Genomic DNA, 15,319 nt, shown 5'->3' with positions numbered 1-15,319 from the left:
CAGCCAATCTAATTGTGCCACCTGAGAAAAAGTTGTGAGTGGCAGTGACGAGGAACATCGGCGGGTGAACTCAGATGGAGCCCTTGGAAAGATGATATTCAAAATAATTATTTGCGGATATAAAGACAACGTTGTATCAACAAAAAATGGATTGCAACTTGCAAAACATGCGGGAAGAAAATTGCAGACGGAGGCGCAACAATTTCCAACTTTGTTCGACATTTGAAGCTGCACAAAGAACGGTAAGTTAGTCATTTTATTTCTTTACTGGTGTATCATGTAGGCTAACGTAACGTTAAATCAATGAGCCTCCACACAGTCACGCAGTGCGGGAACGTGATCATTTAAAAAATATATATATATATATTTCACCAGGTAGGCTAGTTGAGAACAAGTTCTCATTTACAACTGCGACCTGGCCAAGATAAAGCAAAGCAGTGTGACACAGACAACAACACAGATTTACACAAGGAATAACATGGAATAAACAATAAACAAGCCAATGACACAGTAGAAAAAAGAAAGTCTATATACAGTGTGTACAAAAGGCATGAGGAGGTAGGCAACAAATAGGCCATAGTAGCGAAGAATTACAATTTAGCAGATTAACACTGGAGTGATAAATGAGCAGATGATGATGTGCATGTCGAGATACTGCTGTGCAAAAGAGCAGAAAAGTAAATCAAAACAGTATGGGGATGAGGTAGGTAGATTGGGTGGGCTATTTACAGATGGACTATGTACAGCTGCAGCGATCGGTTAGCTGCTCAGATAGCTGATGTTTAAAGTTAGTGAGGGAAATATGTCTCCAGCTTTGGCGATTTTTGCAATTCGTTCCAGTCACTGGCAGCAGAGAACTGGAAGGAAAGGCGGCCAAAGGAGGTGCTGGCTTTGGGGACGACCATTGAGATATACCTGCTGGAGCGCGTGCTACGGATTGGTGTTGTTATCGTGACCAGTGAGCTGAGGTAAGGCGGAGCTTTACCTAGCATAGACTTATAGATGACCTGGAGCCAGTGGGTCTGGCGATGAATATGTAGCGAGCGCCAGCCGACTAGAGCATACAGGTCGCAGTGGTGGGTGGTATAAGGTGATTTGGTAACAAAACGGATGGCACTGTGATAGACTGCATCCAGTTTGCTGAGTAGAGTATTGGAAGCTATTTTGTAAATGACATCGCCGAAGTCGAGGATCGGTAGGATAGTCAGTTTTACGAGATTATGTTTGGCAGCATGAGTGAAGGATGCTTTGTTGCGAAATAGGAAGCCGATTCTAGATTTAATTTAGGATTGGAGATGCTTAATGTGGGTCTGGAAGGAGAGTTTACAGTCTAACCAGACACCTAGGTATTTGTAGTTGTCCACATATTCTAGGTCAGAACCGTCCAGCATCGGACGGGCAGGTGCGGGCAGCGATCGGTTGAAGAGCATGCATTTAGTTTTACTTGCATTTAAGAGCTGTTGGAGGCCACGGAAGGAGAGTTGTATGGCATTGAAGTTCGTCTGGAGGTTAGTTAGCAGTGTCCAAAGAAGGGCCAGAAGTATACAGAATGGTGTCGTCTGCGTAGAGGTGGATCAGGGAAGAGCAACATCATTGATGTATACAGAGAAGAGAGTCGGCCCGAGAATTGAACTCTTTGGCACCCCCACAGAGACTGCCAGAGGTCCGGACAACAGGCCCTCCGATTTGACACACTGAACTCTATCAGAGAAGTAGTTGGTGAACCAGGCGAGGCAGTCATTTAAGAAACCAAGGCTGTTGAGTCTGCAGATAAGAATGTGGTGATTGACAGAGTCGAAAACCTTGGCCAGGTCGATGAATACGGCTGCACAGTATTGTCACTTATCGATGGCAGTTATGATATCGTTTAGGACCTTGAGCGTGGCTGAGGTGCACCCATGACCAGCTCGGAAGCCAGATTACATAGCGGAGAAGGTACGGTGGGGTTCGAAATGGTCGGTGATTTGTTTGTTAACTTGGCTTTCGAAGACCTTAGAAAAGCAGAGTAGGAACTTGATCTCCACTATAAAAAGCATCTAGACATTATTTCACATTTCTTTTAGACTAACATTTAGTTTTCAACAGTGGATATTTGTATAAACCTTGCTGTCTGTCTCCAACACTTGCTACATCAATTCAATTCAATTTTCAAATTCGATCTCTAGCTGTCCCGTAGAAATGAACATGTAGGAGTTGGGTAGGAGACAGACAGGCAGCGTTTCTCAGCCAGTCAAATCATTTATCAGATGACATCGTTTTTATGGATATATACAAAGACATGTCAATTTACAAAAGGTAAATCGAAACGAAGTGCAGCTAGTTTGCAGTCTTTACAGCTTCCGTGTTTGAAGTGATTGTGTTAGCTGTGTTTTCGGTTAGCTCTCCTGAACTACAGTGTCTTGACAAGAGAGCACATTTTCTATGCCAGGTGAAATTGCGCCTTATTAGCTCATTGTTATGGCTCTATCCAAATGAGTGTCACTAGCAAACAATTTAAACAAATGCAGCTACTGTTGTTAATCTTTTTGACTTGACTGTAAGTTAGCCGTAGTTGGCTAGCTAGCCAACAAGGGATACGAATGTTGCCAGCCAGTATGGCAATGGAACATTTAGAACGAACGACTGGGTCGCGTCCATAGATACAGAACAACAAGACTGAACGACTGGGTTGTGTCTCTAGCAACCCTATATTTGTGTTGGGACTATATTTTGTGGAAGGATGAAATAGTATGAATAAATTAATCAAAATAACGTTAATGAAAATATGTCAATCATTATTTAAATATTGTAATGACCTGACTAGATCATAAAAGAACAACTGTCCAGACAGAGAATTGAGTTTACGAATGGACGGTTTATTAAACCAACTTTACACAGGCTACTGTTTGGCCGTAGCCCACGCCAAATAAATGAAAGATAACCCACAAGCCAATCGTGACCTTCTCTTGTGAAGCCCAGACGTAAGAGAGAGAACAAAGGCAAAACCTGGTCTTAACTTCCAATGCTCCATCCCCCTGCCCAACCCCCCTCCACGCCACTCCGCCAACCGCCAGGATGCCCGGCATCAGAACATTCCAGGCATTCCCGTGATTGCAGATAGCAGGTTGATTGACATGTCGGACCCCGCGAACACAACCACCTACTAGCCTAACACATAACACACAGCTGTCTGTGCGGGTCGCTACACAATATTGGTAACCCGTTGTATAAAAGTTATAATTCCCTCGAAGCCGGTGTTTGGAGTATATATTGACACGGTTTACCGGCACGACTTCTCTGGACTAACAACACCCGTGCCAAGATATCCTGCAAACACTGGCTTCTCCCGCATTACCATTTAAGTACTGTACACACCCGTAGCAAAACAGTTTCGAAAAGGTTTTGCAACGGAAAAAGTTTTGCAACAAAAAGAGAGTTTCTATTGGAGAAATCCAGGAAGGTCCCGCCCTGTTTCGTTCCGTTTGTTTCTCTTTGGTTTCTAGTGAATACACCCCTGTTGAACACAGCTCAAGATGACCAAATCTGTCAAACTTCAACAGCGAAAAAAGCTAAGGATGCCCCTCCTTTTCACCACCCGACAGCGGAGAAGAAATGGCGATGCTAGGATCTTTTAGCTCCGCACAGCAGAATAAAAATATTTCTGGCGGCGACAGGGACGGGACAGAGTTCGTATGTCCGGTTTGTCTCGAGATTTTCGATAGCCCTGTCACAACACAATGTGGACATACGTGAGTATCTTTACACAAATATCTCATTTTGTCTATAAACGTTGCTAGCTTAGACATCATCCAAGTTCAAGCTAACGAGCTGTCTGGCGTTAACCAGCAAGATACCTGTGTTGTGAGCTGGCTAGCTAAGGGATTGAACATGTATGTGATCCGGCAAGTTAACTACTGACAGGAAATCATATTTAACTTGCCATTTAATGTTTCCTTTTGGCTTTCAATGTTATATGTTGGTAATATATTTGCAAGTTCATAAATCTATGCTTTACTTTCAGTTTTGTTTACATCAAGAAATGGGCTTCAATTGAATTGTGGCCTTTGTAGTTAAATGATATTAGAAATGCATTCCGTAGATATGTAAAGAACTACAAAGCCCAATGTCCTCAGCGGACAGGTCTTTCGTTTGTATCAGGAAGTGAATTTATCAATAAAAACAATTCTACTCGTACCGTCCTCTAATTTCACATTTCACAAAGTAAAGAAAGCAATTGTCAGTCAGGAACATAGTGGTTCAATAATCAGCATCATTGTTTGGTTTTGTCATACCAGACGTCTAACTTTCGTTTTCCTTCTGTAATACGATGGCCAAATGCTTGCTTTCATTTTAGCCTATGAATGACTTGCAACATCTCGACCTCCTTTCCCTCCACCCAGGTTTTGTCAAAGTTGTCTGCAGGAGTGCCTGCGGCCCCAGAAGCCAGTGTGTGCCGTTTGTAGGGCAGCACTGGGCCACTGGGCCAAAGCCACTGACCTAGAGGCCCTCATACACACCTCAATGGCGGCCTGCAAGGGCTGTGGAGCACAGGTGTGTGTGTCTAGCAGTTTGTCAGTTTGTAAAACTGTGTGAATAGTCAAAGGAATTAAGAGAAGTGAGTGAATGATCTATTATAAATGTGGATAAGTCTATGTTTTTAAATAAAGTGCACTACCGTTAGCATTGATGCCTTGTGTTTTCTCCACTTTCAGGTGGGCCTGTCCCAGATGAGAAGCCACACGGCAGCATGCTCCAAGTACCAGGAGTATATTGAGGAGGGGGTCAGGACCACTGCCCAGACCCAGCCTAACATTATTGGGTGAGAAGTGGAGGGTGGTGGTACAGCAGCTTTGATATGCTGTGCAATTATCCATATAATGGTCATAGTGTAATATTCTCTGCCTCTCCGTATGTGTTGATCAAATCATCTTTATAGGTTCTCAACTTTGTAATGGCTCTCAATATCCTAACGTATTTATTGACTGGTGGCTTTGACTTTTGCATAAACGCTGTGATTGGGTTTCATGGGAATGACACAAACCCAGAAGGGATCATGATTATATACAGTGAGGGAAAAAAGTATTTGATCCCCTGCTGATTTTGTACGTTTGCCCACTGACAAAGAAATGATCAGTCTATAATTTTAATGGTAGGTTTATTTGAACAGTGAGAGACAGAATAACAACAACAAAATCCAGAAAAAGCATGTTAAAAATGTTAGAAATTGATTTGCATTTTAATGAGGGAAATAAGTATTTTACCCTCTCAATCAGAAAGATTTATGGCTCCCAGGTATCTTTTATACAGGTAACGAGCTGAGATTAGGAGCACACTCTTAAAGGGAGTGCTCCTAATCTCAGTTTGTTACCTGTATAAAATACACCTGTCCACAGAAGCAATCAATCAATCCGATTCCAAACGCTCCACCATGGCCAAGACCAAAGAGCTCTCCAAGGATGTCAGGGACAAGACTGTAGACCTACACAAGGCTGGAATGGGCTACAAGACCATCGCCAAGCAGCTTGGTGAGAAGGTGACAACAGTTGGTGTGATTATTCGCAAATGGAAGAAACACAAAAGAACTGTCAATCTCCCTCGGCCTGGGGCTCCATGCAAGATCTCACCTCGTGGAGTTGCAATGATCATGAGAACGGTGAGGAATCAGCCCAGAACTACACGGGAGGATCTTGTCAATGATCTCAAGGCAGCTGGTGTAACGGATGTGAAATGGCTAGCTAGTTAGCGGTGGTGCGCGCTAATAGCGTTTCAATCGGTTACTTCACTCGCTTTGAGACCTTGAAGTAGTGGTTCCCCTTGCTCTGCAAGGGCCGCGGCTTTTGTGGAGCGATGGGTAACGATGCTTCGTGGGTGACTGTTGTTGATGTGTGCAGAGGGTCCCTGGTTCGCGCCCAGGTCGGGGCGAGGGGACGGACTAAAGTTAAACTGTTACACTGGTCACCAAGTAGTCCACTGGTCACATAGTCACCAAGAAAACAATTGGTAACACACTACGCCGTGAAGGACTGAAATCCTGCAGCGCCCGCCAGGTCCCCCTGCTCAAGAAAGCACATATACATGCCCGTCTGAAGTTTGCCAATGAACATCTGAATGATTCATAGGACAACTGGGTGAAAGTGTTGTGGTCAGATGAAACCAAAATGGAGCTCTTTGGCATCAACTCAACTCGCCGTGTTTGGAGGAGGAGGAATGCTGCCTATGACCCCAAGAACACCATCCCCACCGTCAAACATAGAGGTGGAAACATTATGCTTTAGTGGTGTTCTTCTGCTAAGGGGACAGGACAACTTCACCGCGTCAAAGGGACGATGGACGGGGCCATGTACCGTCAAATCTTGGGTGAGAACCTCCTTCCCTCAGCCAGGGCATTAAATGGGTCGTGGATGGGTATTCCAGCATGACAATGACCCAAAACACACGGCCAAGGCAACAAAGGAGTGGCTCAAGAAGAAGCACATTAAGGTCCTGGAGTGGCCTAGGCAGTCTCCAGACCTTAATCCCATAGAAAATCTGTGGAGGGAGCTGAAAGTTCGAGTTGCGAAACGTCAGCCTCGAAACCTTAATGACTTGTAGAAGATCTGCAAAGAGGAGTGGGACAAAATCCCTCCTGAGATGTGTGCAAACCTGATGGCCAACTACAAGAAACGTCAGATCTCTGTGATTGCCAGCAAGGGTTTTGCCACCAAGTACTAAGTCATGTTTTGCAGAGGGGTCAAATACTTATTTCCCTCATTAAAATGCAAATCAATATATAACATTTTTGACATGTGTTTTTGGGGATTTTGTTATGCTGTCTCTCACTGTTCAAATAAACCTACCATTAAAATTATAGACTGATAATTTCTTTATCAGTTCAAAATCAGCAGGGGATCAAATACTTTTTTTCCTCACTGTTATACATACATAAGAGGCACTATCTAAACATATCCAGTGACATGTCCTCATTCCACTTCTCCTGTGTCTCCCCAGCCCTATGCCGAACCGCTTCACTTTCTCATGCCCCTACTGTAACTACCAGAACCTGGACCAGGACGGCCTGGTGGAGCACTGCACTTCCCAGCATGCCCGGGACACGCGCCACGTGGTAAGGGGTCTTCAGTGAAACATGACTCGCCTGCCAATTAGTTTCCCTCAAGCATTTTTCATTCACTGTTTGAAATGTGAGGACAAAGATGGTGTGTTACTGTTAATGCATGCCATGTCTATGACGGCTTGCCTCAGCCAGGAGTGTAACATGAGATGTGGTTGCAGAGAGGGAGAGAAATAAGCATGAGCTTGACAAAGTCAAGAGGGGAAATTAAATGGGGATAGCTTGTAAAATCAGGTACTCGGGGCCCTGTGAGAGAGTGTGAAAGAGTATATTGCGCTGCTCCACTGTGCTCATCCGTCATTATGTACCTACCACAGTGTTATGGTCATAGATAGCGGCTTCCAAGAAACACGGAGGAGGGAGGTGGTGGAGGTTGGAGGGTATGAGAATGTCTAGTTCTGTAACAGTGTTTCCGTTAGCCGGTAATTGACCCGTTAGCTGGTAATTGACGGTTTTTGGCTGATAAAAATACAAAAACTTGTAACGGTGTCAACTAGTACCGGCCCGTGACCGACTGAGAAGTGTTCAAGTATTTGTATATATTCATGGCATATCATCCCATCTTCAGGGTTAATCATCTTGGGTCGATTCACACCAGGAACCTGTACAGCCATATACAGTGGTTGATTAAATAGTTTCCCCCCCTCATCAATACCCCATAATGACAAAGCAAAAACAGATTTTTTTTAAAAACCTTTGCAAATGCATAAAAAAATCATAAATGGAAATATCATATTTTCGTAAATATTCAGACGCTTTACTCAGTACTTTGTTGAAGCACCTTCGGCAGCGATTACAGCCTCGAGTCTTCTTGGGTGTGACGCTATAAGCTTGGCACACCTGTATTTGGGGAGTTTCTCCCATTCTTCTCTGCAGATCCTCTCAAGCTCTGTCTGGTTTGATGAGGAGCATTGCTGCACAACTATTTTCAGGTAGCTCCAGAGATGTTCGATCAGGTTCAAGTCCGGGCTCTGGCTTGGCCACTCAAAGACATTCAGAGACTTGTCCCGAAGCCTTGTCTTGGCTGTGTGCTTAGGACCGATGTCCTGTTGGAAGGTGAACCTTCGCCCCAATCTGAGGTTTTGAGCGGTCTGGAGCGGGTTTTCATCAAGGATCTCGCTGTACTTTTCTCCGTTCATTCTTCTCTGAATCCTGACTAGTCGCCCACTCCCTACCGCTGAAAAACATCCCCACAGCATGATGCTGCCAGCACTATGCTTAGCCTTAGGGATGGTCCAAGGTTTCCTCCAGATGTGACTCTTAGCATTCAGGCCAAAGAGTTCAATATTGGTTTTGTCAGACCAGATAATTTTTGTTCTTATGGTCTGAGAGTCCTTTAGGTAAACTCCAAGCGGGCTGTCTTGTTTCTTTTACTGAGGAGTGGCTTCCGTCTGGACACTATCATAAAGGCCTGATTGTTGGAGTGCTGCAGACATGGTTGTCCTTCTGGAAGGTTCTCCCATCTCCACAGAGCAACTTTGGAACTCTGTCAGAGTGACTATCGGGTTCTTGGTCACCTCCCTGACCACAGTCCTTCACCCCCCCCGATTGCTCAGTTTTTCCGGGCGGCCAAAGTTGTAAAAACATCAAGAATGATCAATGGAAACAGGATGCACCTGAGCTCAGTTTCGGGTCTCATAGCAAAGGGTCAGAATACTTATGTAAATAAGGTAGTTTTGTTTATTTTTAAATAACCTGTTTTCACTTTTTCACTATGGGGTGTTGTGTGTAGATTGATGAGGAAAACTATTAATTTAATGCATTTTAGAATAAGGCTGTAATGTAACGAAAAATGAAGGGGTCTGAATACTTTCCGAATGCACTGTATCCAATATAGTCTTATATCAATTTAGCCATTGAACAAATGTTTAATACGACGGCTAAATACACCTACTTCTAACATTAGATAACTAATTAAACATTGCTATACCTTACTCAATACCACTGATTATTTTACCAGACTCCCAACATTTTCCTTTCTTTCTCTGCCACCAAATGTGACCAACCACCTTGATTCGGTCTTATGTAGCAACATTTGAAATGGTATTTTTTACATTGGATAAAAGTAGAGACTCCGACCTAGAAAATGATATATCATACACTACAGTTGAGGAACAATGGGGTGAGTAATTCTGCTTTGAACATTAATAAACTTTTGCTGAACTCACTTTTGAGAAAATGGCCTTTCAATGTTTTGGTACACCTACTGGAGAGTTCTTCTTTGTCGACACCGATTTAGTATCATTCACACCCTTTTAAGCCTTAGCCCCACCCATCTCTTTAAGGATTCACATGTGAGGTCATGTGCTCAACAAAGTAGTTTAGTAAATAACCAAAGATTTCAAGACTAAAAGTGGTAAGTAGTAGCCTACAATAAGGAAGAACTATATCATAATCTGACTTCTGTGCCGGTTATATTGTTCTGGTAAACACACAGTATATCAAATCTAAGTTTGTCACATGCACAAGATACAGAAGGTGTGAACGGTGAAATGGTTGATATCAAAAACAAAGTGTCCAGATATCTAATATTTATAAAATATTTTTGACGCTTTTCTGACACACTTGTCTAAATTGATGGGTCATGTGAAGGAAATCCTATAACCACCCACCAGCCATATCGAGCTAAGTGGATGGGTTACTGGTCTACACATGTTCATGAAATACAATAGATCGCCGTATTCACACCTGGCTAACTTGATGGGTCATGTAATCATCTGGCAAAGTGGAGTCTTTTATTCAGGTAGGTAAACAATGAACCGGCATAATCCCAACTCGTACTACTACCAATACAAACATTGTCATAGCTTTAGTATTAATCTGCAGGTAGCTAAAGACATCACTTTTTTCCAACTGATCTGTCAATAGCACCTGCTAAATTCAGGGCATCAATGTTGTTGAGAAAAGAAACAAAACTTTTTGTAGTTCTCGATGGCTATTGTGATATCTTTCAAAACGATGTGGTCGAAAGGAAAATAAACACATAATGACCAGCTCACGTTTATAGACAGAAGCATGCTACATGGCAGACCAATCCAAACTCATCTCTGGTCTTTTTCCGTGTCTAAACCAACTAGGCTCGTAATTTAACAATTTTATTTGTATTTACGGATGGAATACAAGTTTGTTATTAAAGCACATAAGTTCCAGAAGGCATTTCTGCACTCTGTGTATTCTGTCACTCAGCTGCTTCAGCACAGGGAAACTCATCTTTAATTTTCTGGAATTTTCTAGGTCGCACAGCAAGATATTTACCAGCAATTTAGAGCAGACTGAAATGTCTTGTGTCGACTTGAGCTAGCAAACATTAGCTAGCTAGGTTAGCTAATAACACTTGCAGTAATTCAATTGGCTAGCAATAAAGATACTTATATACAAGTCCAGGTGCCTACCCAACAGTTGCTGAAAATATTATTCCATTTCACAGCCGCTTCAAGAAGATATTTACTAAAATAGTCAGCATGAGGTTGGCGCCTGAAACTGATCATTTGAATCTACAGTATGCATAAGTTATTACTGTAAAGAAAGTGTTATACAGAGTAATTTTTACAAGAGGCTTCCAATTACAGTTAATACCAGTATTTTCTGATATTTTACCCATAATACAGTGCAATCTACAGAATTTATGTTGGCTTACCTGAAGATGTCATGATTGTTTGTGTCAATTGAGTGGCCATTGTTTTGTCAACTTTGCCATGACGTGCTGCAACAGTAGGCCTAACAGCAGGAACATCGCTAAAACTGGAAAATACCCAAAAATATAATGTTACGGGGCCCCTTAGTTGTTTATTAACCATTATTTGACAAGGTATAGTATATTGAGAAACACATCTCTTGTACACAAAGGACCCAGGGAAGAGTTGCATGGTAGAGGATAAGAGAAGATATTTATAAGCTAGGAATAATGAATAGTTTGCCATTTTTATGTATTTTTTTGCTAGAAAAAGTTGGAGACCCCTGCTCTAATCTAATGCCTGGTTGAGTAGCTATCGTAAATGCTAAAAACAGTGCAAATCAAACTAGCTAGCTACTGTACCAAGGCTGAAGGCACAGACAAGAAAACAATTAAGTGACAGGATAGAGGGAGACGTGCAAGGAGCCAACGTTCACCTGATGGGCTATTATTCCTTTACCTTGCATAGCTCAATAGGCTATGCATCAAAGTAGCCTATTTTTGCATTGATAAGCAAATATATTCTCAGCGACTGTTCAAACAATGTAGCCTTATTAGAACCCCCCCCAAAATGTATTTTCTTTAGAAGGAAGGCTATTTAAATTCCAGGCTATTAGTTAAAAACAGCTACGAGATGTGTGCTTTTTCTCTACGACCAAAACATGACATTCTAATTTTAGCTGATATGGGAGTGAATACCATGAAGTAGCTGCTCAGACTGGGATAACTCTGTAGGTTACACTGGCAAGTAGAACAATATTTGACAGGGCACATTTATTTTATTATAAAATCGGGCTATTTCGAAAAGGGAAGATAATCACTTAAACTTCAATATTGCTGTCTTGTTTTAGCTTGACATTAAATAAGCACCCTACATTCAAACAGCATATTAAACTGGGATAATGTTGTAAATTACACTGGCAAGTTAAGAATATTATTTCATTCTAATTCAGATTATTTCACATGTGGGGAAACTAAATGGCTAGCTTGCTTACTGTTTTTAGCCAGCAAGCTGCTAGCGGAGTATCCTACAGCCAACTGGCAGGCATAACATGTGGTAATGTAAAACAAACCTAGCATCACCTTCTGTATGGTGGCTATTCAGGGGTCTAAGAACACTGTGGAGAGTATCATGTTACAAAATGTGCCCATTACTACAAAACATGTGTCTCCACCCCAAAACCAGGCATAGCTCTACGCACCTTTAGCTTTCATGGGACCGCATTCAAAAGGGTTTTATCGGGATAAGGCCAGTAGAAATCTGGCTGGACATTTGACGGCGTGAGTGTGCATGTTTATTGCTGCTTTAACAGTGTGTGATGTTTTGTCTATTACTGCTTTATGTTACTTGTGAAGGCAAGCTAAAGGCCCATCTGTGTCCACAGATGAACACAGAAGTTATTTTCTGTTGTCTTGCAGGTGTGTCCTATCTGTGCCTCTATGCCTTGGGGGGACCCCAACTACAGGAGCGCTGACTTCTTCCAGCACCTAAAGATTAGACACACCTTCTCTTATGACACCTTTGTGGTACGTGAGCCTTAAGACACAGTGGTCACAATTCAGTTATTGTTTTCGGGACCTCCTTTATAAAAAAATCGTATTTATTAATGCCTTGCTTTTCCTTCTCTCCAGGACTACTCCACAGACGAACACACTATGATCCAGGAGGCTCTACAACGCTCCCTCATGGAGAACTGAGGTGGTGTCTGTCTTGAGGAAGGAGGAAAAGGTGGCTTTGAGGGAAAATAGAATTGCACTGCACCATCCTTGAACTGGGCGAGTGGTGTAACCATAGGAAAAAAGATTAGTAAGGGTGGGTGGCAACTTCCTGCCTGCATAACCAGGAAGCTTTGAGGCCTACCAAGCAACTCCTCTTATCACTTTACAAATTATCATTCAAACATAAATAAAACAATACAAGTTAAACAAATAGCTCATGTGCTTTCTGGTATAGAAGTGGAGTGATGTCCCTGTAACTCTCTCCAAATAAGTGTTGTGTTAGACCGTTCATAAATCTGCTGAATCATAATTATTTGATCTGTTCATTGTTAGTATTGTCATCTAGGCTTACTCTACCTGAGACTTCCAAAGTGATTTGTTTTCTACTGTTATGACTTGATTCTGCAATAAGAGGTTTTAACCACTAGGTGGCTACCTTTTTCCAACAAAATGCGACGATAACATAGAGGACTCATCTTTCTATCTCTCTGTGCCATTTTAGAATTTGACAGCATGGGCAGTGCCTTTTTTAAGGCTTCCATTTTGAAAGTAGTCAGTTTTCTTCTTCACAATTGGCTGATCCCTCCTGATGAATCAGTTGGACATGACTCCAACAGGGTCACCAGGAAGGATTGGCCGATGAAGTTGGAAGTCCCACACAGTTGACTATATTAAAATGGTGGAAGCCCTTAAATGGCACTGCCATGCTAATGCGGCTGTTTGGCCACTAAAGTCCTCTGTCATTCCCTATAGGTGAGACATTGCTCTTCAATGCAAGAAACCATTGTAAAGTGTAAACTGCCAGTAACTATTATTCCGGGAGGAATGCGTGGATAAGATGTGTACTCCAGCTGATGAGAATAGATGTGTTCCCTGTAGTTTGACATTGTTTACTCACAGCTGTTTTTATCTTAATACCAAATAATTTCTGGGTAACAACTGAGTACCTTACTGTGATTGTTTTCAATTAAAATGGTCAAAAATGGCTTCTTAGCAAAGAGCAATTTCAAGCAAGAATTTTCCTAGGACTGTCGGAGTGGGGAGGGGAAAACTAGCTGGGTTTGGCAGAGAGGATCGAAGGCTCTAACTTATTGGTTTATTAACTAATTTACCGCCTGGTGATGTCACCAGGCAGGCCAAAACTCCTCCCATCAAAACAGGCTGCAATTTCAGGTGGTCTTTTCAAACCGCTCTTTCACTGAAAGGGCGTTATCATTTTCACAATATTATTCCAAGCTGGAAATATATAAAACATGAAAATCAAGTTTTTGACTGCACTAAGCTAGTGTTTTTGTCTTTTTTCCTGTATACTTCTTCATTTTCTCCAAAGTAGAGACATGGGTGTTGTGTGTGCCTTGGAGACCGCACTTGTGAGAGACGATGCTGGTGGAGGCTCCAGTCTAAGTGTTGGATTTCCATGCATGTGTCAAAGGAGCCCTATTATTTGAATGTGGCATCCCTCTGTGTAACCTCTCATGGTTTCCGATGCGCATGCTACATCCTCTTGCTGGTAGATGACGTTAATTTGAGAATCTAATTTATATAGCATTGATAAGTTAAGATATTAAATAAGAACCTAATACAGCCAGGCAGTATATATGTTGTTTATAATTGGACAATTGGATTTGATGCACTGCTATGTGCTCCCTGTAGGCTGTAGTTACCCATGTTTGGCCAGAGGAGGGCAGTAAAGCCACACCACCCATCCAACCTTGGAGGCACGGTCTCGTTTCCAGAATCTAGAGCAGTGGTCTTCAAATCTAGTCTTGCTATTGTGAGTGCAGGCTTGTGTTCCAGTCCGGCACTTACATACACACACACATGTTTTGAATAATCAATTAATCATGGTCTTTAATATGGACCACGATAAACTAGATTAGGTGTAGCACTGGGATGGAACAAAAGCCTGCGTACCTTGTACTCCACGGTTACACCCTTGCTTTGTCAGAGCTGGGTGGCTTTCAATAGCAGCAAAATATAACATATTTAGAGAAGTGGAGGGCACTAATTTGTTCATTAAGAAAAATGTTATTTTCCATTTTAAAATGTTTTCTCCTATCTGGTACTCCTGAACATGACCATTAATATTGATGGTGAACATTTGATTAGGACATTTAGTAAGATTCAGATGGATCACTAATGAATGGTCTTTATTTGTGAAATTATATTTCCTTAATAAATGATTTGCTCTGCCTTTGTAGAGATACTATATCTTCCACGTTTACAGTGCTTTCACTTTATGCCGGAGTTACTGCCACAAGTTCATAAAACATACATCAATGTTAGTTTTAATACATCAGTTATGAATGGCCAAGGAATAGAGCTGAGCATTTAGTTCTTTTTGAGGTCAGTTTTGGTTCGATTATAGAAAAAAAATATCAGTTTTCGATTTTTTTGAAAATCACATTAAATGTACTATGCATTTGTGGGTTGAATGCTGTATCAACATAGAATAAAACAATTAAAGTCCCATAATGGTAGTGACTGCCCATTACTGCTTATAATTTATTAACCATTTATTCACGACTTTAAAATATTTCGGTTGTATATATTTGTTTTATTTGATTACGATATTTCATTCTAAGTCATCTCATCTCCACAGAGCTGCTCTCCTGACAAAATCAGAATGTTGTTTTTTCAAAGTAAATCAGGCATACTTTTATGACTGCTGAATACCAACAATCAATCACATAGATCATGTTTTTTCAGGAAGAGATGCCTCATGAACCAACTGCTCTCTATCCCTCTCGCGCATTCTTATATCTCCTCTCTCTGTCTGTCCCACATTAACCTAAAGTAGCAGGCATAAAAGAAACAGACAGACCGGAGAATGGATTATG

The 15,319-nt window shown here is 41.8% G+C and overlaps 1 protein-coding gene across 1 annotated transcript; it reads left to right on the top strand.

Annotated features, from left to right (window-relative positions):
- The first annotated feature begins 3,470 nt into the window (after positions 1-3,470).
- On the top strand, positions 3,471-14,954 carry LOC129824382 (E3 ubiquitin-protein ligase RNF114-like). The gene is made up of 6 exons (XM_055883969.1): positions 3,471-3,728; positions 4,380-4,530; positions 4,692-4,798; positions 6,967-7,081; positions 12,180-12,287; positions 12,393-14,954. The coding sequence occupies exons 1-6, from the start codon at positions 3,592-3,594 to the stop codon at positions 12,456-12,458; spliced, it is 684 nt and encodes a 227-aa protein (XP_055739944.1). The 5' UTR covers positions 3,471-3,591; the 3' UTR covers positions 12,459-14,954.
- The last annotated feature ends 365 nt before the right edge of the window (positions 14,955-15,319 follow it).

This window comes from Salvelinus fontinalis, chromosome 26, assembly GCF_029448725.1.
Source record: "Salvelinus fontinalis isolate EN_2023a chromosome 26, ASM2944872v1, whole genome shotgun sequence".
Taxonomy (NCBI): Eukaryota; Metazoa; Chordata; class Actinopteri; order Salmoniformes; family Salmonidae; genus Salvelinus; species Salvelinus fontinalis.
Note: the sequence above shows the minus strand (reverse complement) of the source record. Positions and strands in the feature narration are given on the sequence as shown.